This window comes from Brienomyrus brachyistius, unplaced genomic scaffold (genome assembly GCF_023856365.1).
Source record: "Brienomyrus brachyistius isolate T26 unplaced genomic scaffold, BBRACH_0.4 scaffold39, whole genome shotgun sequence".
In the NCBI taxonomy this organism is placed as follows: Eukaryota; Metazoa; Chordata; class Actinopteri; order Osteoglossiformes; family Mormyridae; genus Brienomyrus; species Brienomyrus brachyistius.
The window spans coordinates 1420313-1446574 of NW_026042314.1; the positions used below are offsets into that span (position 1 = coordinate 1420313).

The window sequence follows — 26262 nt, forward strand, 5'->3', positions numbered from 1 at the left end:
CTAATGGGGCAGGCGGTTTTAGCCACCCCCCAGCCTATTTTACTCTACAGGGCAATAAGGCATACCTTTTTTATTCTGGACAGCCTCCCTTCTGCCGGCAGTGCCACAGCTTTGGACACACCCTGGAGGGATGCGGCAACCTGCGCTGCCGCAACTGCCTGGAGTCGGGGCACATGGCCAGGGACTGCAAGGGCCCCCGTCGCTGCAATCACTGTAACGGCGAGGACCATCTGGCTCGTTCCTGCCCACAGAAAAAGACTACATATGCCGACGCTCTGTCGGATAACAGAGCAGTCGGCACGGAGAATGGTGGGGGAGCTCTAGCCCCCACGACTGGGCAGGAACAGCCGGCGACGGGGGCAGGAGGAGAAGCCCTGGTCGAGGTGGAGGAGGCCCCTTCGAGTGCGACACCAATGCAGGAGGGGTCTCCGAACAAGGTGGAGCAGCTCGCCCTGGCTCCAGGCGTCAGCAGCAGGCGAAAGAAGAGCGGTGCATCCCCCCGGGGGAGGAAGAAGAGCAGAAGGGAGGCGCAACCCGACGCATCCAGCCCTCCGGCGGCCACCTCGCCAGCAGTGGCGGCCGGGGACCAAGGCCGACAGTGTCCCCCCTCCCCGATGTTAGAGGCCCTCCCTTTCCTGATGTACCCCCTGTGCTGCTGTTGGTTGATTCTCAGTGTTAGTAGTTTGTGAGCCATGCCTGCCATGGACCCCAAAGGGGGGCCGTGCCTGTGGCGGGCTGGGAGTGGAATTTCCCTGGGTCATAGGGTTTTTGCCCTCCCTCCTAGGCTGGATGGACAGGATTGTGTGTGGGACTCCTCGGAGTCCCAAAGGGGGAAATATATGGAATATTATTTAGCACTATATAACGTAGAATACAAGTATTATGATATTATTAAAAAGTGTGTCAAATATCCATGATGTAATCATTACAATATAAACATTGCTTTGTGTTGATTACAATATAATCAACTGAGTATGTATTTGCACCTTTTGTTAGTCTGAGATTCTGTTATCTACTTTATGTTAGTCCTGAATCTATGAATATTCTTTTATTAACGTATATTTTATCACAATGTTAAAGGATAAATATATTATCAATCTTTTAGTCAGACAATGTGTAAAAGGCTGAAACTGCCTAGGTTTACTACTGAAGGAAGGGATTCGCCTGAGTTCACCCGAAGTTCACGGCTGAGCATTTTTAAAAAACCAAGTGGAGCTGCTCGCGCCACCATTATGTTCAGCCGAGAGACCAAACGGTAAAAGAAATGATGGACAAACTTGTCACCTAGGGGTGTGGATTAAGGGAAAAAACAATTATTGTGAATGGCTGAAGGAATGATGATGCTTAAGTGACAAGATATTGTTAAATGATAAGAACTTATAAAAATTGGTGTAAAACAGTACTGGACACACTTTTACGTGTCCAGCCTTGGTTGTAACTTTATTGTTGCAATAAAGACTGAATTCTGGATACTGCACAAGCGGACCTCTGACTTCTGATTTGGCGGGGAAGGAGAAAAAACCACGACAGCATCTCACTCAAGGGCGCTGATTGGCTGAATTCATGTTGCTATGTGCGTATCTTGTCATAGAAGTTCTAGAATTTTCAAGTATTATATAACTTTGACCTATCACCAGTGGAGCTCATTCTTGATCAAGATGGCTAGGTAAGTGGTAGACTTCTATACAGTTCTGAACTAGGATTAAATGTTGGCACTTGATTTTTGAGTCCCCCAAAATACATTTTGCAGGGGGGTGGGGGCGGGTCCCCCACAAAAGAATTAGCGCAGTGATGGGGACGGGGGCAGGGCGTTCCTGGGTTAACACTGATCAACCGGCTAACATTGACTGCTAATGACAATTTGCTGAACAAGAGGGCAAGGTGGTCTTCCACAATGCACTGCTACACTGTTACTTATAAATTTTGGTACTTGGGGAGTGGCAAAGAAAAACCAGTTTTTAACTTTTTTGGCGATTTCTCTCGAAATAAAATCAGTTAGATTTTCATCCATAATCATCGTTATCGTCAACGACATTTATTTTTAGACTAAAACGAGACGATATCTAAATAAAAATGATTTTGCGAGACCTAAGACTATGACGAAGCGTATTAACACTTTCGTCAACAAATAAAAAAGAGAGGAAAATGTTTGCCAGAGACGACATACAATCAGAACTAATGTAGTTCGCATAAGGCAGGGGTATTCAGCTAAAAGTTAAAGAGGTCCATTTGGAGAATTTCTTGAAGCGAAGGTCTGGAAGATCATAATGTCTAACTCTTTAGTGTGACATATTAAGTATCCTATTAGTTGTATCAACATTGCATGTAATCAAAATCTAACTATCAAATTAATTCAGTACAATTCAAAGACTTTTTGACAATATTTATTGTTACGTGACATAGAGCTGAACATACGTGTATGAGTGCCGATATGTTTTATAATGTTCTCTCATTTACTAGGTTTAAAATGACAAAAGTTTTAAAAGTATACAGGACTGCATTTCAAAATTAGATAAAATAAAGTGCTTAACTTAAACCGTAAAACCTTAATACAATCGTTTTTATGTCATATATTTTACTGTTCATGGATTTAAGTATTGGTTTCTATACTGTAATTCCACACCGGTAATTAAATTAAAGTCTCGTTTTAATATAAATACATACGAACTTATCACTTCAATCGCAATTAGAGTAGGATATGGGCGGTCTTATTATTTCGAAACATGTATAAAACGTGACATGTTCTTCTTATATTAGCTTTATATTTGTCGGAGTAACAACGCAAACGGAATGACAAGCAGTTTCTGACGAGAACAGCGTATTTTACTTTTCTTTTCAAATAAAACGCGGGGTTGCCAACTTCGGCTAGCTGGCTGGAGTGAGATTTTCAGTTCGAGTTGTCAGCACACATATGTAACAGTTCGTACCTTGAAAATAGTCTGCTTTTGTATTTAACCGTGTAAATTGGACGCAATTTTAGGTGTATAATGGAATAATGTAGTAAGATTTCCGTAATATGTCCTGCGCGACTCTGAAAGCGTATCATGCTAGATGCTTAAGATCTGGCAACCATGAAAACGTACGTTTTTTTTTTTGTTTCAACTGATTTATATAACATATAACATTACTTTATACAGTTGTTAAAAAGCGGAAACTTCAACGAACATGAAATCACCTGAAAGAGAGGTTTTTTGGCTCTATATACTCATAAAATTGTTGCCTTGGGGTAATTATTTTGATGTTGAAAATGTTCAAATGGAATGGTTGCAATTCCTGCTTCTGATAGCCGTTGAGAGGTATGTTTTCTATGTTTGGATTTTTTTTCTTGATAATGGGTATAAATCCCTTATTGGTCTTTTTCTTTAAACATATTTGAGAATTTCAGGTGAAACATTTAACAGCGAACAATAGCAAATAAAAATATTGCAAATATTTATTTTAATATTTTTATTTTAATATTCAGAGAGAGCAGGCCAGGTGGCACTATAGCCTGTGCACTTTTTCTTTATTTTTGCACTAATGGCATTACTGATTTTAGTTTCCAGGTGAATGAACATGTTTATGTTTCAAATAAGAGTGAAATCTTTGTCACTGTGCACTGCACAGTCAGACCTTAACACCGTTCCTTAACATTGGTTTAATTTCATTTTGGTGAACATAATGACTTTCAGAAATCGAAGGGAAACTTTAAACATTATTCTTTGAACTTTTCATTTTAGTCGACTAAATCAACTGGTTTTACTCAACTGTAATCTTATGAAATATAGTTGACCAAAACTGAAATATTTTAGATGACCAAATTATCACTGAAACTAAATTACATTTTAGTCAGAAGACTACGACTAAAACTAAATAAAAATTTGTCAAAATTAACACTGGTTCGTATTAAGTGGATAACTTTTGCCAAGTGATACATTTTATTGACCGGGGGAGGGGGGGCGCCACGAGAATTAATACCATACAGGAGAATGCTCGGTATGCCATATGCTCTGTATTTGTATTTCCTGTAGCTGCAGTGAGTATATTAGCATTACTGTTCATATGTGTACTGCCAGTATAACAAGTGCATATATACGTGACAGTAAAACTTTCTGGGCATCTACATTGATAAAACTTAGGTGATAGTACTGTTTTGTTATTAAGTACAATTATTAGATTGAACCAGCTTATTTATTTGCTCTTTAAGAGGTTTTTACTGTTGTCTGGTGTGCTGTAGTGCAACCTGTCTGACCGATACCTTTTTCTCCTCTCAGCACTAGGAGAATGGAGAAAGCAGTGGATTGGACTGATGACAAGTACTGGGCAGCCTGGGATAAGTGGGATGAGGTGATAGATTGGGGAGATGAAAAGTCTTCACCCACAACACCTCCCTCTATCCAGGCTGGCACCAGCACTGGAGACGTGGATGTTGGGGTGGAACATTACCAGCAGCCAGTATTCAAACGTATGTATTTCAGAGCTTTTTTTTAACATGAATTGGAGACAGTCTGATCATAATTGGAGTTTAAAAAATTGGTCGGCACTATGAAAATGATTCTCACTGATTGAATAACAGCAGAATAGTTGCTGAAATTATATTACAATGTACAATAAAGAGAAATGTTTCTGTGCAACAGGCCAGCAAAAGAAACTGGTTTTGAGGATGCAAATTCATCTCAGTGTGCAGCCTCAGCCTCAACATGTGGTCCAGAACGTAAATGACAGGGAGGAAGAAGCCCCAGTTCTGTCTAACCTGTCATCCTGGAGGGAACCTGTTACTCAGGAACACAGGGAGTCCAACAGGCATAAGGACCCATTCTCCGTGCCTGGATATGAGACCCACCACTGGCCCAGAGAAAGATACTGGTCGCGACAGCCAGCAAAGACAGTCATTGATGAAAATATCATCCTGGGCTTCTGCAATGGCCTGATGGCTTTTTCACTGTCATGAAAATTATGAATTTTAAAACTATTTATTATGTAATAAAAATTTCAAGCTAATGCTGTCTCAGCCAAATTCTGTCCTCTATGTCCATCAATAATGCAATGAAAAAGAAAATATATCAAGCATCTCAGTAGATACTGACTGTATTGAATTGCACTGGGATAGTGAATCCCTGGGAGAAAGTTAGATGTAGGCAGGGTTTCATCTATTCCGTTATATAATCATGTGTGACAAATTGCAGTAATGGAAAAAAATAATCCTATTAGAATCTTACATACCTGGATCATGTCCCCCCTTAGTCTCCTTTGCTCAAGGCTGAATAGATTCAGCTCAGCTAACCTCTCCTCATAAGACATTCCTCTAAGACCAGGAATCATTCTTGTAGCCCTACGTTGAACCCTTTCAAAGGCAGCAATGTCCTTTTTAACGTAAGCTGGATTTATGAATTTAACGCTATTGTGCAATTAAAACACACAAATAGTTCAAATCAGCAGTTATGGTTTTAACGGTAAGGTGACCAAACCTGCACACAATATTCTAGGTGGGCTCTTACCAAGGAATTGTATAATCTAAATATCACCTCCCTTGACCTAAAGTACACACAGCTAGAGATGTAACCCAATATCCTACTGGCCTTTTTAATTGCTTCCCCACATTTGTGAGAGTGGGACATGGCAGCATCAACATACACACCAAGGGTAGTCTACCATTTTGTCTTAGATTATAGCTTCCATTACTTTTCCAGAAGCCTATAGTTTGATGGATTACTTCTATCCTTTTCAATATGGGTGTTATATTAGCATGCTTCCAATCAGAAGGTACCACAACAACAGATACAGATTTATGAAATTATTAAAGGTCGACAAATAATATCCCTCATCTCTTTTAAAACTATAGGTAAGATGCTGTTATGATATCCTGTCTAGGGTTGGAGTGTAACAGTATTCACGGGAAAGGGGAATGGGATAAAGGGACAAACAGGGTGAGGGCAACAAGGGAACACCAGTGGACAAAGGGATATTTTTTTGTATTTTATTCATACACAATACTGACACTAGGAACTAAAACTGGGCCGTCACTGGATCTTCCAACAGGACCATGATCCTAAGCACATGTCCAAATCAACACAAAAATAGTTAGCTGACTATAGGATGAAGCTTCTGCCATGGTCATCTCAGTCCCCTGACCTGAACCTCCCTGGGATCAGTGGAAGACTACAACCACTTCCTATACAACCACTTCCTACAGTGGTGGCCAGGAGCACCAGTGCAAGGGATGAGCGCCCCAGGAGCCAGGCAGCGTGCCTTCCTGGGGCAACCCGATGGATCCAGCACAATCCCCTCATGACTCCACCCGGAAGAGTGAGCGGACACAATCCACTCACCTACAGTAGAGGGGAGCTTCTCCAACTGCGGTCGTCTATCACCTCAAGGCCGGCAGTTGCTCTTCCTCCGGAGTTTCGCCTGAGGAAAAGAGGTAGGCGAGGAGGTGTACGCTCCAAGCTGAGGAGGAGACCCTTCAGACCACCGCTACTGCCCATCATACTGGCCAATGTATGTTCACTCCAGAATAAAATGGACTTATTGCATGCCAAGTGTCGGGTGGAGCGGTATCACCTATGTTATTGCCCTGACTGAAACCTGGCTTGATGACACCATCTCAGACTCAGGTTATTCTCTCCAATCAAATCTGGTTATTCTCTCCAATTTTATGATCTGGCGGACTGACAGGACGTCTCAGTCAGGTAAGAAGTGGGGTGGTAGGGTCTGCATCTTTGTCAACGAGTACACCGCATTGTTTGTACACCTGACAGAGATGCTGATTCTATCTGTACGCCCCTTCTACCTTCTGTGGGAATTCCCTACTGTAGTAATTAGCTGTGTCTACATTCTATCAAGCGCCAACACCAAGGCAGCGGCGGAGCTAGTGTGTGAGGACGCCAGCTCCATGACGGCAAGATATCGCGACGCCCCGGAGTTACTGCGAGTGATTTTAACAACTATAATCTCAACGCTGTTTTGCCATCTTTTTATCAGTATGTGGATATTCCCACTAGGAAGCTTAATACTCTGGACTTATGTTACAGTAACATCTCTGACGCCTTCATCGCGCGTGTACATCCTCCACTTGGCCACTCTGACCACAATGTTGTCTTCCTGCTACCTCACTGCAAACCAGAACTGAAGCGCATTAAACCACATGTGCACCTGGCCACCCTCTGGTCGGAGGGGGCAATTGAACGACTATAAGGTTCACTTGCATGTACAGATTGGGACATTTTCCAGGGTGATCAAAACCATAAAGTTTCTGTAATTACAGACTACATCAAGTTTTATATTTATTCCACTATTCCCACCAGAACTGTCTGGAGATATCCTACCTACAGACCCAGTATCACTTCCCATGTTAAGCACAGCTTGAAGGAAAAACACAAAGCATTTCTATGCAAGGACTGGTCTTCTGTCCAGTCACTCAGTAGACAAGTAAAGAATGAGATAATCAATGCCAAACTCAAATATAAGGGTTGGCTGGAGCAGGAGTTCAGTACAATGAACACCAAACAGGCCTTTTGGTTACTCACTGGTCAAATACCCTACCATGGCCTTCATCCCATAGGCACTGATCTTACAACTTTTGCTGACTCCTTAAACTCCTTCTATACAATGTTCGATAAGCAGGACTACTCTGCTGTCTGTGAGGAGCTGCTCAATGGCCTTCCCTCTGATGATCCTACAAACCCCCCCTTTACTGTAGAGGACGTGAGGCAGCAGCTAAGCATATGCAAAGCTGGCAAGGCCTCCGGGCCTGATCGTGTACCAGCTAAAGTTTTGAAGCTATTCGCCACAGAACAAGCTCCCATCCTTCATTCCATCCTCTGAAACTCATATAGATTGGTGATCATTCCTAAAGTTCGGAAAACTTCTACCATCGTCCCGGGTGCTAAGAAACCTCTGAGCTAAATCATTACCGGCCAGTAGCACTCACATCGATAATAATGAAATGCCTAAAGAAAATTATACTCCATATCATCCAGCCAGCTGTCAGACCGCAGCTGGACTCATACCAGTTTGCCTCCTGGGTGAAGAGCGGAACAGAGGGTACTGTAGTATGTCTCCTCCACTCCCTTCTCCAACACCTTGAATCTCCAGGCACCTTCGCTACTGTCCTCTTCATTAACTCCAGTTAAGCTTTTAATATCATTCAACGCCACCAGATGATCAAGAAGCTTCTTCAATTGAACATATCCCCATCTCTCATCCGTTGGGTCCATAATTTCCTCAGCAATAGACCACAGATTGTAAGGATAGGCACAGCCAAATCAGCAACTGTGATCAACAACACTGGACCCCCTCAAGGGTGTGTCCTCAGCCCCTCCTCTTTACACTCTATACCAATGACTGCATTATTTTTCTAACTTTTTCAGTGTGAGATGAAGCTACTTCAGAAAAATGTACATTTTTTCTAACCCTTTTCACAAATATTTACAAGGGCTGCCAATAATTGTGGAGGGCGCTGTAGCTTCTCTAGCTATATTTTTATCAGTGAGCTCCCTTGCCTGCAAGTTTTCTTTTACATATTCTGCAGCACTACCTCCCTTCTTGTTTATCTGGTCCCTACTATGTAAATGATTCTCACTGACTGAACGACATTGAAATAATTGTTGTAATCATGTTACAGTTTACTATGAAATGTTTCTGTGCAACAGGTCAGCAAAAGAAATGGGTGTGCAGAGGCCTAACAGTGAGGATACGTAAAGACCACCATCCTCAGCCTCAGCAAGTGGTCCATCAACGTCAAGCGGATGACAGTGAACAGCAAACCCCACTTCTGCCAACCATAGTTACCCCATCAGCTTGGAGGGAATCAGTGGCTGAGGGGATGAGGAGATCCACGGGGCGGAAGGACCCATTCTCTGTGCCTGAGTACGAGATCCACCACTGGTCCGGAGTGAGATACTGGTCACGACAGCCAGAGAAGACATCTGTAAATGAAAAATCCATTCTGGACCTTTGTAATGCCCTGCAGTCGTTTACTCTCTCTTGAGGGGGAGCATTATAGATTTCTAAGGCTAACAGGATGTCCAACACCCAGAATTGTATTTAAACCTTTAAAATTATAAAATAAGTTCAGTCTGATATTGTGTCAGCCAAATAGTGTCATCAATGTGCATCATAAATAAAACACATAGCTTATGGTGGACCTAAATTTTCCAAACAAACCAGAAATCATATGAATCATGTCAGTGCACTTCGTACTGAATTGCACTGCTATAGTGATGTATGCAGGGTTTCATCTATTCCCTTACATAGTCATGTGTGACGTATTGCTGTAATGCATTTTTTTTTTAAAACTTCCCATTCATTTGTGTTCCTGCCACTCTATAGCTAAGTACAAACATTAAATGCCAAAGGCATAGCGGAAACTCGATGAGCGCATTTGACTGAGATCCAGTGATGGATGTCATCTTCTCATGGACTGTGAGTGTTAATGTCTCGGCCCCAAGATGCATTTTACCATAGATTACACAGATCCATTCATGTCACTTTTGCAGGCTTGCTTATAATTTGCTGAGCTTCCATTGTGAGTCAAGTGTCCCGGTCATAAGCTCAGGTCTGCCGGTTGCCCCACTGGCCAAACGCCCACGGCCCTGACTTTCTGAGCTGGATATCGTGGTTTTAAGTCCCATCTGGGGTGATTCTTTTTTTACTTTTCCCTGCTGCCTTCTGCTTTGTGATATAATAAATATTGCAATAAGTTTCATCTTCATTTTCAATTAATCAAACTGTATGAAAACTATATTTGCAGCAATTACAGCTTTGCAGTCCTTTGCCATTAGAGCTGTCCGTTTATGACAATATTAGGGGAAATTTCAATCCTGCTATTCCCAGAGGTGGGACTGGCTTGGTATGTTCTCTGACCTCACGGTGAAGCTGGTCTCACATGAGCTTGATAGGCTGGAGATATGATGATTCTGTAGGCCAGTCAAGCAGGACAGTTCTCTGGATTCCTCATCTTTCACCAGTGTGCTTTGAATCAGCCTTGCTGCTTGATAGAAGTGCTGACCACAGGGGGTGGCATGAGTTGTAAAACAGAGCGGTAACCTTGCTGGTTCATTGCACCTTGTACTCTGTGTAAATCACCCACCTTACCAGCACCAATGCAGTCCCATACCATTTTACTCCCTCTGCCATGCTAGGCAGAAGCATGGCAGCTATTCTTTTAAGTTGTGCTTCTAAGGCCAGCATACAACTTGTATTTTCCCAGTTGAAAAAAAAAACACTGGTAGAGATGGCACAACGAGGCACTGAAGATTTGAGCCTTTTTAACCATTGTATTGAAAACTGGTTCACTACTCGAAGACAGTGCACATAGGTGACATTTTGTGGTGAAAGTACCACTCCTGGCTATATATACACATTTATGAATGCATTTGACTGTGTGTGTGTGTGTGTGTGTGCGTGTGTGTGTGTGTGTGTGTGTGTGTGTGTGCGTGCAAACTGACAGACTGAGAAAATGAATTCAGAAGTTTTGTCTTGCTAAAAGTAAATTCTTTTTTAGAGAAAATTAGTCACAAACGAAAACAAAAGAAACTGATGGATTTTTCTCTCTTTTCTTTTAAGAGAAGCAATAATAAAAGAAGACTTAGTTAGTTATTGAATTTATATAAAGAATAACAATCTGCCATTCTTTGCGGTCCCTTTTGCCAAGTTTAATGCCCTTTCTTGTCAATGACCATCATGAGCCTGCTATCAGTTCACACACACACACACACACACACACACACACACACACACCAGAAGTTATAAAGTTAATGGGCATCCAGTCAGTTAGCTATCTTAGGTTTAATATTCGGAACATGAAAAAATAACCAGTTTCTCTCGTTCCATTTCAAAGAGGACTTGTAAAATGGTTGGCAATTTAAGTTTTTAGATTTAGGCTATATAAATTTCAATGGGAGCAACAGGACGGTCAAAATGTTGCTGATTTTCCTACAGAGTAGGGCGGATTGTAGAGTAGCAAACATCGTCAGAAAACGTGTTTTCAACACTGCAGTTTACCTGTGAGGGTAATGTTTTTCAGCTAATATGAGACATGGTCAGACTCCTACTACCTAACTATATAAAGAAAGAGTTACTGAAGGTTAAATGCAGCTAACATGTCCTGTTTTAAGCCAAGTACTCACACCACTGCTGCAATGGGTCTCAGCCACCATTGCTCTGGCAGGAGCGCTGGAGCCAGTCAGAGTAGCGGAGACTGAAGCTGGAACGAACCATTTTTCGGGGCTGGGGGGGGGGTATCTATACTAGTTATTAAAATATTACATCTGAATGCTTTTTCATATTTTAATACTGTCTCACATAAACAGCATGAACTGTCAAAAAAAGTTAGAAATCTTTAGAAATCCTTGGGGGTGCTTTTATTCATTTTGGGGGTGCTGAAGCAGCCCCAAAAATGGGCTAAAATCGCCCCTGGGCAGGACCCTGTTAACCCTGATCCAGGCAAAGTTACAGGGTCCTCTCTGTTTCTCTTCATAGGGGTCTTTGCAGACATCCAGACATGAGCTTGTTTTGCTCAGTGAGTAACACCATGGCCCCACAATTACGGAGCTGTGAGTTCAGTTCTGACCCTGACAAAAAATCAGTATGATGTTGCAAGTTTTCTGTGTTCACTAGTTTCCATCAACAGACTGTGTGAACTGTGACTGTGTGTATACTACTCTGGGTACCTTGGGTCCTGTTGTAAGCTCCCAGCACAGCAGTTCCCTGTACTGGAGAAGCAGTAATGGAATATGAATGGGAATCTACAGTAGATGTACTGTTTACAGTGAAATGTAGTTCAGAAAAAGAGAGAATGTCAACCTTGAGGGGATCACTTACCTCAGCAGTGACATTCATGTCTCTCGTGCCTCTTCCTATCATGTCAGTAGATGGATTGGGAGAGCATGGGGGTCATGTAGTCGCTGGAATGGGGTCTGTGGCACTCCTGATATTTTTGTAAGACTGTGAAGGTCTTTAGACTCCTGGTGCTCCTTATTTTGCTGTGTGGCTGCTAGACATGGACGTTATCCAGTGACCAGAAATGAAGACTGGACTCCTTTGGTACTGTGTCTCTTCGGAGAATCCTTGGGTACCACTGGTTTGACTTCATGTCAAATGAGTGGTTGCTCAGGGAGTCCCGCATGAGTCAGGTTACCTGCATTGTAAGTGTCAGGTACAGCACTATGACCATGTGGCATGATTCCCTGAGGTTGATGCAGCTCGCAGGGTCCCTAATACCCTATTCCAGTGCAATCTCCCCAACCTGACCTGACCTGATCTGAAATTAAAGTATTGGTCCAAGCTGTAGGTTTACTGACAGACCACTGTAGGTCCTTATCAATGAAGTCTACCATTCTATCAAGACTGAGGATAATAAGTAATATAAATCAAGTGCTATAATAGTACCCTCAAACAGTGATCCTCCTTTATTGGTCTGTTACATACAACATTGCCTGCCCAAGAGCCCACTGGAGCAGGCTCTCAGGAAATATGAAAGAGCTTTGTGGGTGGAGATGTGATTTTTCCACATGATTTCAAGTGAAAACATGAAAAGTCATCTTTAAAACGAAGGCTTTCGCTATTGCAAATGTCACACTATTTAAGGTCTCAGGAAGTCTAGGGGAAGCACAAATATATAGTGCATATAGCTGTGTCTCACATAAAAAGGTTGTGCATACTCTGCTCATATTGTTGAAAATGGAGTAACACTTTGCCATGAATTTTTAATTTTAGTATGAGCCCATATAGTTAAGTCTTGACTGTTTACACGTAAACACTTAAAAAAGATATAGCTGAGGTCCTGGATTCAGTCTCCTGCATTTTCTCTCTAACCCCCTCAAAGAATTTCTTGCAGGGATTAATTCAGTATGTTTTAACAACATATAAAAAGACCAGATGAGTTAGGAGCAACACTTTACTTGAGGGGGCACAAATAATGTCGTAGTATATCCATCCATCTATGTTCCAGACCGCTTATCCTACTGGGTCGCGGGGGGTCCGGAGCCTATCCCGGAAGCAATGTGCACAAGGCAGGGAACAACCCAGGATGAGGGGCCAGCCTGTCGCAGGGCACACACACACCATTCACTCTCACACACACACCTACGGGCAATTTAGCAACTCCAGTTAGCCTCAGCATGTTTTTTGGACTGTGGGGGGAAACCGCACGATGACATGGGGAGAACATGCAAACTCCACACACATGTGACCCAGGCGGAGACTCGAACCCGGGTCCCAGAGGTGTGAGGCAACAGTGCTAACCAGTGCACCTGTCAGAGTTCGCTGGTTAAAGCGGGTAGTGCGCACAGTCTGACAAGCGGGCAGGAAGCAGGCGGAGTACGGGGAAAACGAGGATTTATTCGGGATCGGGACGGAGCAGACAGCACTAAGACTAACTAACATCAATGACAGACCAGAAATTAAGGCAAGATATGGACTGAAATAGATGAGATTGGGCGAAAATAAGTGGACACAGCTGGGCAAGATCAGGGAAGCACACGTGGGTAATCAGGGGGCGTGGCACACACGAGGATCGTACGAGCCGGGCATGAGAGCACCACCATGCCGCCCCTGAAGTAGTACACTCTTACTTAATTCATTAATTAACCAGAAAGCATTAGTTATATACTGATCCCACGTTCGTTCATTCTTAATCATAACAGTTACTGTATTTGTTCATCATTTGTACTTGAGTAGTTACTGAGTTATTACTGAGTAATGTATATTTGAACAATATAAAATATAATAATATATGTGCTATAAATCAACAAACCATTGTCCTTTCCTTTTATCCACTGCAGGGCTGCAGGAAGCAGCATACAGAGGAAATGCCTTGGGCGGGATGGTAGCCCGGATCAGGGCTCACATACTGGCTCACATGTGGGCAATGAAGAAGTAGCACTTCACATGTATGGGAGAAAAACAGCAGCCAGAGGAATCCTATGCAATCTCAGTGAGAATAAACTCCCCAGACCCAGGACTGGGGCAGGAATTGCAGGATTCTCCTCTAGCATTTATTTTGGCATACTGTATTTATTGCTATTATCCTTGGTACATGTTTATATTTGCCAATAATTGAAATTGAAATAAACATGATTATTATTCATCCATCCTCGTACTGCATATCCTGGAGACGAGGGCCTGGAGCTTATCCCAGGTAGCATAGGACACAATGGTATACTTTTGGATGGGATGCCAGTCCATTGCAGGGAATGCACTCACTCACACACTGTGGGCAATTTAGAGATGACAGTCTATTATTATTAGGATGCCTATAGTTTTTAGTAGTTTTCACTATTATTATGCTTTTTGCCATGGGAGTCTATGGCAGCCCATAGAGCTGATTGGCAACTTTATTGAAATTTGGCACATCGATAGAGGTCAGTTCCAACTATTCATACCAAATTTGGGTTCAATCCATCCATCACTCTAGCGCCACCCTCAGGCCAAATTTCAAGAAATGTTTTTGCCTTATTCTCTTTCTTATCATTGTATGATTATGCTATTTACTTTTAAGTATTAGCATTACCTGTCTTGGTGACATCCCATAATACAGCTCTGATGACCTGATCACATATAAAACACTTCCCACGCAGCACATTATGCTTTATTATCTATTTATTATTCAAACATCAAACTTTGATGACGTCAATGTATATCCCTGACACAAATCACTGATGTGAAGCTATGGACATCATACTTAACTAGCTGACGTTTTAGTATTTTATATAGCATGATGGGTGCAGATCTAACTTAGTGTATAACTTAGTTTCGGCAGTGATTTTGCTATATAGAGTCCATCGTCATGATCCCATAGTTAGCGGAAGCGAAAATAGTGTAATTAGTACAAGTACTAAAGAAATGTAATGTAATGTAATACCGAACAGCTTTCAAAAATGCGGTACCGCAATACCTTTTTGGCACCGGTATCCCGCGCAGCATCAGTCTGCCTGAGATATTTGATAAAGTATAGATCTTCCTATACGTGCAGCACGAATAAATAAAAACCTCTGCTTTGTATACTTGACAAATCTGTGTGTGTCATCATACTCAAAACCGCCCCAAATAAGCCACGAAATTAACCATAAATTCTACCCTACTGTGGTACACAGCTTTGCTTCTTATGTTTCTTTCACACAAAAAGTTGCAGGTTGATGACAAAACGTGCTCGCGTCCGGACCAGTAAGTGCAACAGGGGGGCAGAACTGGGGAGGGGGGCGGGATGCGATCGTGCTCGGTTGCCGTATAAGGCAGCCGGGCCCAGTGTGGTACGCGCTTAGTCTAATTACAGGTTCTTGTGGGAAGCTTGTGTGATATATAACCTTGTTCGTGTCAGGTTTTGGGCTGGTTGCGAGCGCGATCGCACTGGCAGGAAACAGGCAGGCAGAACACGGGGAAACTGGGATTTATTAGCACTAAAACGGGACGAAGCACGAACATCGACTAACTAACATCAATGACCGACCAGGAACGAAAGCAAGACATGGACTATAATAATCGAAAATAATCGGACACAGCTGGGTATAATGGGGAAGCACACGTGGATAATCAGGGGGGCGTGGCACACATGAGGATCGTACGAGCTGGGCGTGACAGTTCGACATACTGATCGCTATGTATCGCGATACAACAGTTTGAAATGTTACCAAAGTGTCATTTTATAATTCCCATATTAAACAAGTTACCGTGCATAGTGCTTTGGGGAGAGACAGACTCCAAGAGTGCAGTTCATTTCACGTCTTTAAGTTATTGTCTGATATTATCCAGAGCTGAATGTGTGATTCATGCTTACTACTATATTCTTGCTTTGCAGTTCTTACACAATTTTTTTCTTATTTACCTCTATTAGTAAATAAAAAACTTATGAAACTGTCATTATTATATAACAACTATACGTATTATGATGTTATTATTTAGTTATGTTGTTGCTTGGTTACATTTGATGCCTCCGCACGTGGGAAGCTACCGATTTGAAAGACGCGGCTTCACTTGCTTTTCTGCACCAAGATGGCAAGGTACGTGGCATTTCTGCTCCCATTTTATCGTATAACTTATCTTATTATTTAGTATCTGTCTTTGTATGTACAGTGGTACCTCGACCCACGAACAGTCCTGATCACGAATAAATCGGGTTACGAACCAGATGTTCCAAAATGTTTTGTACCGGTTGTCCAACGGTGTTTCGGCCCGCGAACACACAAACGTCCCGAAAAGGGTCCAATGAAAGCTCCCCAAAGAACCACCCGAAACGCGAAGAAATGTCCAGTATAATAATAAAAAAAATCATATTTTCGAAATTACTGCATTTGACTGTTGCTCAGTCATTTAATGTTGATTGTTTAGTTTTTTGGGGGGATGTTTTGTGGTTCTTTTCCGTGTTTTGGCGTCTTTCGAGCGACCAGCGTATGCTCAGTTTTAATGTTTTATTTAATTTAGCATTTGTTAGCATGTAAATGTATGCTCTCAGTTATATGTGCACAGTCTGTCATAATTTGATTGTACGGTAGGGGGTGTTGAGTTGTACTGCGCGTGCTCGAAGTGTATATATGTATGTATAGAGTGACCTAAAGAGAAAGTCGGCGATATGTCCTAGTTCATGGTGAATAACGTGTTTTGTGAACTTATTTTTCCATGTATAAATCCTCTATTATTGTTAGTCTTCTCCCGATTTTCTTACCGCTGCACCGACAGTTCGACGTGCCAACAGCATTATTTGTTACAAGTAAGGTTATTTTAATTTAAGTCTATATTCTTGGTCGCGTTCTCCCCATGTCGTCGTGGGCTTTCCTCCGGGTACTTGCTAAATTGCCCGTAGGAGTGCATGTGTGAGTGAATGGTGTGTGAGTGTGCCCTGCAATGGGCTGGCCCCCCCATCCTCGATTTTTCCCTGCCTCGTGCCCATTGCTTCCGGGATAGGCAACCCAGTAGGATAAGCGGTTTGGAAAATGGATGGATGGATTCTTGATCACAGAAAAATATTAAAAATTGAAGAAAATGCAGCGTTTCTGAGGTTTAAACATATTGAACATAATACATATTTACATTATTTGAAATGGGAGAAATTGATTGAGGTCACGCACTTTTCAGGTCAGGAACTAAGTTCGTGAGCCGAGGTATGACTGTATATTGAAATATGTTTGTGTAAAATTCCGTATATTGTTTGGATTATATTTAAATTTTATGTGCAGGTTAGTTAGTGTCATATGCAGGGTTGCCAACCCTCACTCAAGATGTCTTGTAGTCAATCTGTTTTGTTCCATTATAAACCTAAAATTAGCTGCATCAAAAGTGTTGGGGTAGTCTGCAAACACTCCAGACTATTTACAAGGTAGTAAGACTGTTACACATATGGAGATGAATGTGCAGACTTGTCTGGAATTGAGAATCTCACGCCAGCCAGCTGACCAAAGATAGCAGCTCTGCCTGTGCAGTAATGCGGTTGTTGATTGGGAAGGTGTGGGTCAGTGCAGAAGTGTAGTCCACATGTCAGGAGTGACTGACAGCTCCATTGCATTGCCTGTATGTTGTTTTTCCTCATTCAGAATCAGACGAATAGAGAAAGCTGTTTGCTGGAGCGACGACAGATACTGGGCAACTTGGGACAAGTGGGGAGAGGTGATTGACTGGGGAGATGAGAAAGAGCTGTGCTCCCCAGCAGAATCACCTTCTGACCAGGCTGACAGTTCCACTGAGTCACATTCCCGAAGGCGAATTGCCAAGGCAGTTAGCTGGACGGATGATGCTTATTGGGCAGCCTGGGACAAGTGGGAAGAGATCATCTGCTGGGGTGATGAAGAGGAGTGCTCCCAAGTAACTCCACCCACTAGCCAGCTTGGGAGGGATAAGGGGATAGATGTACATGGGTTGGAGGCTTTTGTGATAAATAACAGGACAATCTCCATAAAGCCTGTAGACAACCATCAAGATAGTCTGAAGATAGGAGCTGTGCTGGTAGACCTCTGCCAGTTTGATCTCGAATATTTAGATCAAAGTAAATTTAATTTTGAAATTGTGCAAGTACAAATTGGAGAAGTTGAAGTGGAGGAGACTAGAGAAAATTCTTTTGAAAAAGCATTTGAATTGGAAATTGTGGATGTGGCAGTAGAAGTTATAAACAGTGAATTCCAACTGAATGCAATAAATTTGGATATTGTTGAGACTAAGGTGGACAAATTATTATTGGAAGAACTGATCGTTGGCGATTTAGAAGCAGGCAATGTGAAGGTGTCAGTAGCAAATGGCAATGTGGTGAAGGTACCCTTAAGGTACCCTTCACCACAGAGGAACAGAAGGACCAGGCAACCTTAGACTATACTTTCTGGTGGTTGACTCGTGGCAACTGGACTTGTCTCTGAAAGTTAGAAACGTTTCGCTGCTCATCCAAGCAGCTTCAGACTGAGGGAGGTAGTAAGTGTCCACATATTTATCCTCCTGGGTAAGTAGTCTAAGGGGGCTGGTTGAGTGAAACAAAGTGGGGGGGGGGAGTTGCAGGTAGATGTAACCAGTCCCTCCTACTCCAATAGAGTGGGTCGTTAAGGGTGGTCCACCTGGTGGAGGTGTGAATTGGGTCTGTTTTTTTCTTGGGAATTATTTTTGTTTTGGCAAATGATGAGAGGGCCGCAGGTTGAATTGGAGACAAGTTGTGCCTAATGCCTCTACCTCTGTTGAGTGAGGGGTTGTGCATTTGCACATGCAAAGCTGCTTGGACGAGCGGTGAAACGTTTCTACCTTTCAGAGAGGTACAATGTCTTTGGATGTCTTTTGTCTTGTGCAGTCTGGGAGTTGACTGAATGCTGGGGCGGGGGTAGCTTTTCCTTTGTAGTGGGGTCCGGTGGGGCGCCTTGGGCTCTGTGGGGCCCGGTGGTGCTGCTGCCTTGGGCCCCGGTCTGGATGGGCCTGGGCCCCCCTCCCTGGATGGATTTCGGGGAACGGGGAGTGCTTATGGGGGTCAGCGGGGGAGCTGGCTCCGGGGGGGGAGGTATTTTGCCCCCCCCCATTCCTTTCCTCCCCATCCCTAAATACTTCCCTCCTCCCGCTCCATCACACCACCACACATGTAGGGCTTTGAGGTGTAGGTGCGTTGCTGGGATGCAGGGTAGGTATTCCTCCTCTGTCCCCTCGCGACCACCTGTACCTCATTCATACACTACAACGTAGACACTCTCATTACTTACTCTCTCATGACACATACATTTAGGGCGTTGGGGGTGGGCACACAGAATGGCATCCAGAGGGCGGTCTGTTCATTCAGCCTTACCTCTGGTGCCAGGGCCCACATCTCAATTTTAATCACACATAGACATTGAGGGCTCTGGGGAGAGGCCAAGCTAACACCAGCTGTTGGTCGGCAGGGGGTGGTTAGTGCCATGCCCTTCACCTGTTTTAAAAGCACTTTAGAACAACACACACCAACACCACATCTGAGCGGGCGAAGGGGGGCATGGGGTCTTTTCACACCCCCGTTCCCTGTTCGCCATTTGGGGCTGAGAGGAAGAGCTGGCCGTCTGGTCGGGGTCTGGGCTGGTGGGCTTCTCGGCTACTGCGGGATCCGGGGTGATCTTCTGGTCTCCTCGCCAGAGGAAAAATAGGGGTCCACATAGAGTATATATGGGGAGTGAGAGTATGTGTACAGCGTTCATTTTTGTGTGTCTAAATGTTGGGTGAATATGTAAATATTTGTTTATGTCTGCATGAGGGTGGGAACGTATGCTTGTATATGTGTGTGCCTGTTTGTCTATACACACGTGTCAGGTTGGGTCCTAGACTCCACCTGAAATAACATCTCGGGCACAATAAAGTGGTCCTCCGCAGAGGGGGGGTGGTGGAGGGAAAAAAAAAAAAAAAAAAAGCTTGTGACCCACTGACCGATTTCTTATTTGATTACTGTTGTTCCTTGTCTTGTTTTTGACCCCTCGTGGTCTGCTTTTGTTTTTATTTGTGTCTCTAGTGTTTTTCCCCTTTCCTCCTTTGAATCCCTGAGTGAGTCGTCCACTCTCTGTTTCTGCTTGCTCCATGACACGCTGTCGCTCTCAATCCGCCCTGGACCTGTGACAGTATTTCTGTTTTTGCTTTTGTTTGGACGTACTGAGTTTAGGATACCTAGCTTAGAAGGAATAGTTTAGCCTGTCATGTGTAACGTTGTTAAATGCGCTGATATCAGTGTTATGTCACAGTAGCAGAAACTTAAAATGGTACATTTTGTTTTCTTTTTGGTTTCTTGCAATTACTACATAGAAATGTTTAATGTTTTGCTGACATCTAATTAGAAAATAAATGCATTTATGCTTTAAATGATCTTTTTGTTGTCTTCAATCATTTCAACAGGTGAAAATGACCTGAAATCAATGAGTTTGAACACTGGACACTACATTCCGTGTTTGTGTATAAAGTCATGTTTAGCGTACATGCGAGTTCATTCGTATCCTTTTCCCCAGAGACAAAAAGTAGGCTAGGCTAATGGGGAAAAAACACACAAATATATAGACCTAATGCCAGTGTATTATTCATGAGGTTTTGTAATATCTGAGACCAAATTAAACTTAATCTGTGTATTTAATGGATTTATGTGCTATTGCTACTGGTTTAATTGGTAAATAGGCCTTTTTCCAAGCAATTGAATATTTAAATGGGAATGTTTTACGTTATTGATTTAGCTTTAATCATGAAGTACCAAGCTTGATATCAATCCATGTCTAATGTGACATATTCAGGACATGCAAAGTCTATACACATAGGCATAGACTATGGCTGGGATTCGTGTGGCCTACCCTGCAGATGGGAGGCCAGCACTGCATGGTATATATTCTTTAAATTTATTTAATTTTAGTTACATAATTCCTCATATAGACCATGTTAATACTTAATATTGCATATTATATATAGTGAAAATTATACTGTCATTTGACCTTAATGTGTGAAGTGCATGTAAGTATGGAATATCCATCCATTGGCTGTAGCACTTATCCTATTCAAGGTCAAAGCCAGAAGCTATGGATGCAAGACTGGGACAACAGGAGCTGACCCTGACAGGAAGCTCATCTCATAATGATATTCCCCACACCGTGCTACTTCTTGCAGAGCTTTGCTGGGGTAGGTGGTGTGGCTATCATACCAGCCGGCGACGCATCCAGTTAGGATGCTCTTGATGACACAGTTATAAAGTGTCCTGAGGATAAGGGGACTTGTGCCACACCTTTTAGCTCGTCGGAGGTAGAAGGGCCGCTGCTATGCATTTAAATTTTTCCCAATATGATAAATGTAGCGTGGAAAAAGTAACCATATCAGTTTACATGGGCTTCTACAGGGGGTTAAGTATCCATCCATCCATTTTCTGAAGCCACTTAATTCCAACTGGGGTTGCCTGGGGACTGGAACCTATCCCAAGAACACTGGGCACAAGTGGGAACCAACCCTGGGGAATCACCAACACACCACAGGGTGCACACACAACTACAGGACCAATTTAGACTCACCATTCAACCCCTCTTGAATGCTTTTGGACCGTGGGAGGAAACTACAGCGCCTGGTGAAAACTCAAACAGAGGGAGAGCGTGCAAACTCCACGCAGAAAGGACTTGGGATTGAACACAGGACCTTCTTGCTGTAAGGCAGCAGGGCAAACCACTGCGCCACCATGCTGCCCCCGTGTTAAGTATGATAAGTAATATGACAAATGTCATAACTTAGCTATAGATATGCATAAAATGTACGGAAAGGCGATATAAACATCTTGTTACTGGTTCATAATCATAGTGAGAATATCTTATTGTTATGCAAACGTTAGTGCTTCCTTTGTTTCTGATTTGTGTCTTCAGGATCTCCAGGGCAGCTTGTGGACAAACAGGAGGTGACGCCTATGAAAGGAGACACTGTCAGTATTCAGTGTCACTATACTGACATTTACATTGACATGATGTGGTGTAGGATGGGCAGGGGCTCCTGTGTAGAGAATTCTGGGAGTTTGGATGGGAGGCCTGTGGAGCTCAGTGATGAAAGAGTTAATAAAGTGCTCAGTGTCACAATGAGGCGACTGGAGAGGAAGGACACGGGCTGGTACCTGTGTGTGGCAGAAAACCTGCAGACACTCCTTCCTATTAAAGTCAATGCACAACCACACACAGCACTGAATGTAAGTAATTAATTAAAATATGTGAGTCGTTTATACTCTATTAGAAATAAATAAAGGCTAAATGGATCCCAAATCTTTCCCTCGTGAAGGAAGTTGGCGCATTTTTGTGGGAAGAATCCATTTGGGCGAGGGGGGGTGCACTGTACTCACTGGGTTATTACCAACAAGCACCAGGGTGAACAAAATACTCAGCTAAAGTCAGAGCAAAGCTAAAAAGAATGAAATTAAGCAGTTTTAGCTGACTTTAGCGGACATTCTTATAATAAACTCATTTCTTACGAGTATTATGCTTGATATATGAAGTATGTTAACACCCCTTGGCCTAGATTTGTGATCTTTCATTCCTCTGAATCCTTTGCTCATCCCGATTCAAATTCATCCATTGCCGTTAATTTCCTTATTGGATTTTCTGTCATTCTGAATTTTTCAGTAAACCTACTTTTGTGAACTTGTCCTAGGCAGTTGATCCAATCACCACCAAACTTGGTGTGCATGATCTACAATATAGGGGACCGAAAGGTATTCAAAGAATCATGCTATATCAAATGCTATGGCCACTGTCGTCCAAAGAATTTCATGACAAAGCCACTAAATAGGATGTCAGGCAATAACTCAGCAATGATTTGTTATTGGATTTTAGTGAACATTTTGCACAGGCCAAAAATTTGGTACAATCTTCAATTTTTTAATTTGGCACCCTGACACAGGCCCATCCAAAATACTGGCTCACCAAATTTGGGTTTAATCCATTCATTCCTGTAGCAACACCATCAGGTCAAATTTCAAGATATGTTTCTGCATGTAAATTCTGAATTCTTAAGCCTGGGATTATGATCTTTGGTGTGTTTAAAGCCATGGCTTGTCTAACTTCGATTGCACTCATTAATTAAGTCTGTCATATTGTCATTTTGAATTTTTCTGAAAAAAAAGTTTTTTGGAAACCTAGGCTGTTGATCAAATTATCATCAAATTTGGGTTGCATCATCTAGAAGGGATTGTGACCAAAAATTACTAAAAGTCAGATGCTATGGCCACTATCATCCAATGAATTTGATGACAAAGCCACTGAACAGGATGTGTGACCATATCTCAACAAAACTTTGATTGGATAAAATTGATTTGGTGACTGGACTTGGGGCCCAATTCTGAGGAATAAGAACAAAAATAGTGTCATTCCACCACTAGGTGGTGTTGCAATAAGTAAACATGCCTTGTGGCTAATAACTGTTGAATGGATTGACCTAGGGGGGCGGCATGGTGGTGCAGTGGTCAGTACTGTTGCCTCACACCTCTGGGACCCGGGTTCGAGTCTCCACCTGGGTTACGTGTGTGTGGAGTTTGCATGTTCTCCCCATGTCGTCGTGGGGTTTCCTCCAGGTACTCCGGTTTCCTCCCACAGTCCAAATACATGCTGAGCCTAATTGGACTTGCTAAATTGCCCGTAGGTGTGCGTGTGAGCGTGAATGGTGTGTGAGTGTGCCCTGCTATGGGCTGGGCCCCCATCCTGGGTTGTTCCCTGCCTCGTGCCCATTGCTTCCAGGATAGGCCCCGGACCCCCCGCGACCCAGTGGGATAAGCGGTATAGAAAATGAATGGATGGATAGTCTTAGTACCCAGCCTCATAAGTGAAACCTGAGGGACTTTTGACTTGCAAAGCGATTTGTCCATCACATTCAAATGATTTTGATGGTGATGCCGCCAATCACTGTGTGTTAACATATCTTAGCAATTCTTTGGTCGTTTGACGCCAAACTTGGTATTTTTACTAATACATTTTGATGTATTGGCCTTTCAAAAGTGGTTGTTATGACTGGGGATTGTCAGGATTTGTCAGTGTTTTTTGTAGCCTTTTGATCACCTTCATATCTATTCATAGACATCGTTTTTAAATGTGCAACAACATGGATTATTTGTGACTGTGAAAGTCATGACAGCCAGCTGATCGGCAGATTTATTTGCGAAGCCTTCACTACATAATGTTCATACCTCAATTCTTTTCATCTTTCCCAGCTAATGGCCTCCAGATTCTACCAGTAGTACAGAAGTACAGAGCAGCACTTTGTCACACTTTAAAGTGCAGTTCAGTCTTTAAAAAATCAACTATCTAAAGTGTGATTTTGATGATGTTACCACATGTTATATAGTAGTTAAGAAATTGAAGTCATTTTGGATAAAAGCGTCTGTTAAATGCTGCACATGTAAACCGAATGAATGTGAACCTAAATTAAATAATAAGACAGTGCCCTAAATTAAAAACTAACAGATGGAGGAGTGTAACTGCTGTTAGGATCAGTTATGCTGCTTTACATTTATTTAATTAATTTAAATATAAGAATGATTTAAACATAACTGAATCCGCAGCATTATTTGATTTAAATGAAGAATTTAGTAATTAACATAATTATAATTAAAGGCATACGTTTGTAAGGAGCTTTCTAGTATTTCTATAGAGGAACTAATCTGGCGTTTGAGTTGCGGTCTGGTCAGTTTTGCTGGTGACATTTTTGTTCCGATCAGGTAAGTGCGGGACTTGTTATGAGGCTGAGAAAGTGTTTTAATTTATAAGTGTCAATATTCATGGGGATTGGAGTTATTGTATAAGCTGCAGTCATAAGTTTTATTTCTTTAACTCCTCTTGAATTATCACGGCCAATGAGGTATGAGATTTTATGTCCAATTTGCAAGTTAATGGCGTGAGCGAGCTGTATTCTTGTTTGTCTTTGGTTATTTTTAGGAGGATGCCTGTGTTTTTGCTGATTAATTTTATGATTTATGTGCTTTTTTATCTAGTTCTCACGGCATGCCTGACCGGATGGATATGCGAATAAATGCCCGTGATCAGAGATCAACTTGTGTTCGTTATTGAGGGGAGTTACAAGTGGAGGGGGCGCCGCGGTGGCCTCATAGGAAAGTTACGTATCATCATCATCATCGTCATCATCATCATCCATCCATCCATCCATTTTCCAAACCGCTTATCCTACTGGGTCACGGGCGTCTGGAGCCTATCCCAGAAGCAATGGGCACGAAGCAGGGAACAACCCAGGATGGGGGGCCAGCCCATCGCAGGGCACACTCACTCACCATTCACTCACACATGCACACCTACGGGCAATTTAGCAACTCCAATTAGCCTCAGCATGTTTTTGGACTGTGGGGGGGAAAACCGGAGTACCCGGAGGAAACCCCACGATGACATGGGGAGAACATGCAAACTCCACACACATGTGACCCAGGCGGAGACTCGAACCCGGGTCCCAGAGGTGTGAGGCAACAGTGCTGACCACTGCACCACCATGCCACCCACCAGAAAACCATACATGTTCTTAATCTCAAAATCAGTTCATCGTTTTCCCAGAAGGTGGCAGCACATCAACACTGCAACCTTGGACAAGGATCGCCGCACCTTTTCCTGCATTTGGAGCTGTTTCATTCCCTAGTTTTGCGACTTAACAGACTTTAGGCCGCCCTTTCTTTCTGTATGGGACTGCTGCAGAGTGACGGCCTGTATTCTGTTACTCATTGTTTGAACTCTTCATAGATTTCAACACTCAGATTCTTGGTTAGATTGGGGTATTTTCTTTTTGTTTTCCGTTTATTTGTATACCAGTGGCTGCCTCTATTGATCTGGCTGACTAAGATTTGATTGGTCTGGGGTGGTGGTGTTCACACTTTCACCGTGTGCAGTATAGTTGTGTGGGGATCAGTGTGGTGGAGCACAGGTGTGTGTGTGTGTGTGTGTTTAGGGGACTCCATTCCCCTTTTTGATCAACTTCACCGGACACCTGTTTCTTGCTTGGGTTTTGTCAGCCAGTGGCCAAAGGCTGATTGCTGGTTAATTTTTTAAGGTCGTTGATGCTAAAGCGCTTGTCTTGTTTCTTGGTTTTATATTTTCAACAAACTGTCAATAGTACAAACACGTCCAGCTCCAATCAGTAAATGAACTTGTGTGCTCTTAATTTAGAGTAATTTTTCCTGTGGTGAAATTCCCCAGGTGGCATAGTCGTGTCCTTGTACTACTGACCGCTCTCTGCCACAAACACTTTACTCTAAACCTAAGCCTAATCCTAACCCTAACCATAGCCCCAAACGTCATGTCCTGTCACCTCCCTGACGTGGCTCTAATAAGCCATGCCTGCTGCTCGTTGGTCTCGCGTCTCGTTCCATCCCTC

The 26262-nt window shown here is 42.8% G+C and overlaps 2 protein-coding genes across 2 annotated transcripts in view; both read left to right on the plus strand.

The window, feature by feature from the left end:
- Positions 1 to 228: 228 nt before the first annotated feature.
- LOC125722509 (uncharacterized) lies at positions 229 to 4931 on the plus strand. The gene is made up of 3 exons (XM_048998697.1): positions 229 to 616; positions 4254 to 4444; positions 4617 to 4931. The coding sequence occupies exons 1-3, from the start codon at positions 414 to 416 to the stop codon at positions 4928 to 4930; spliced, it is 708 nt and encodes a 235-aa protein (XP_048854654.1). The 5' UTR covers positions 229 to 413; the 3' UTR covers position 4931.
- A 10906-nt stretch (positions 4932 to 15837) lies between these two features.
- LOC125722505 (uncharacterized) overlaps positions 15838 to 26262 on the plus strand; it is a 107748-nt gene continuing 97323 nt past the window's right edge. The window contains exon 1 of the mRNA XM_048998693.1: positions 15838 to 15977. Coding sequence (XP_048854650.1) covers positions 15970 to 15977 — 8 coding nt within the window. The 5' untranslated portion in view covers positions 15838 to 15969. The remainder of the gene's footprint in view (positions 15978 to 26262) is intronic.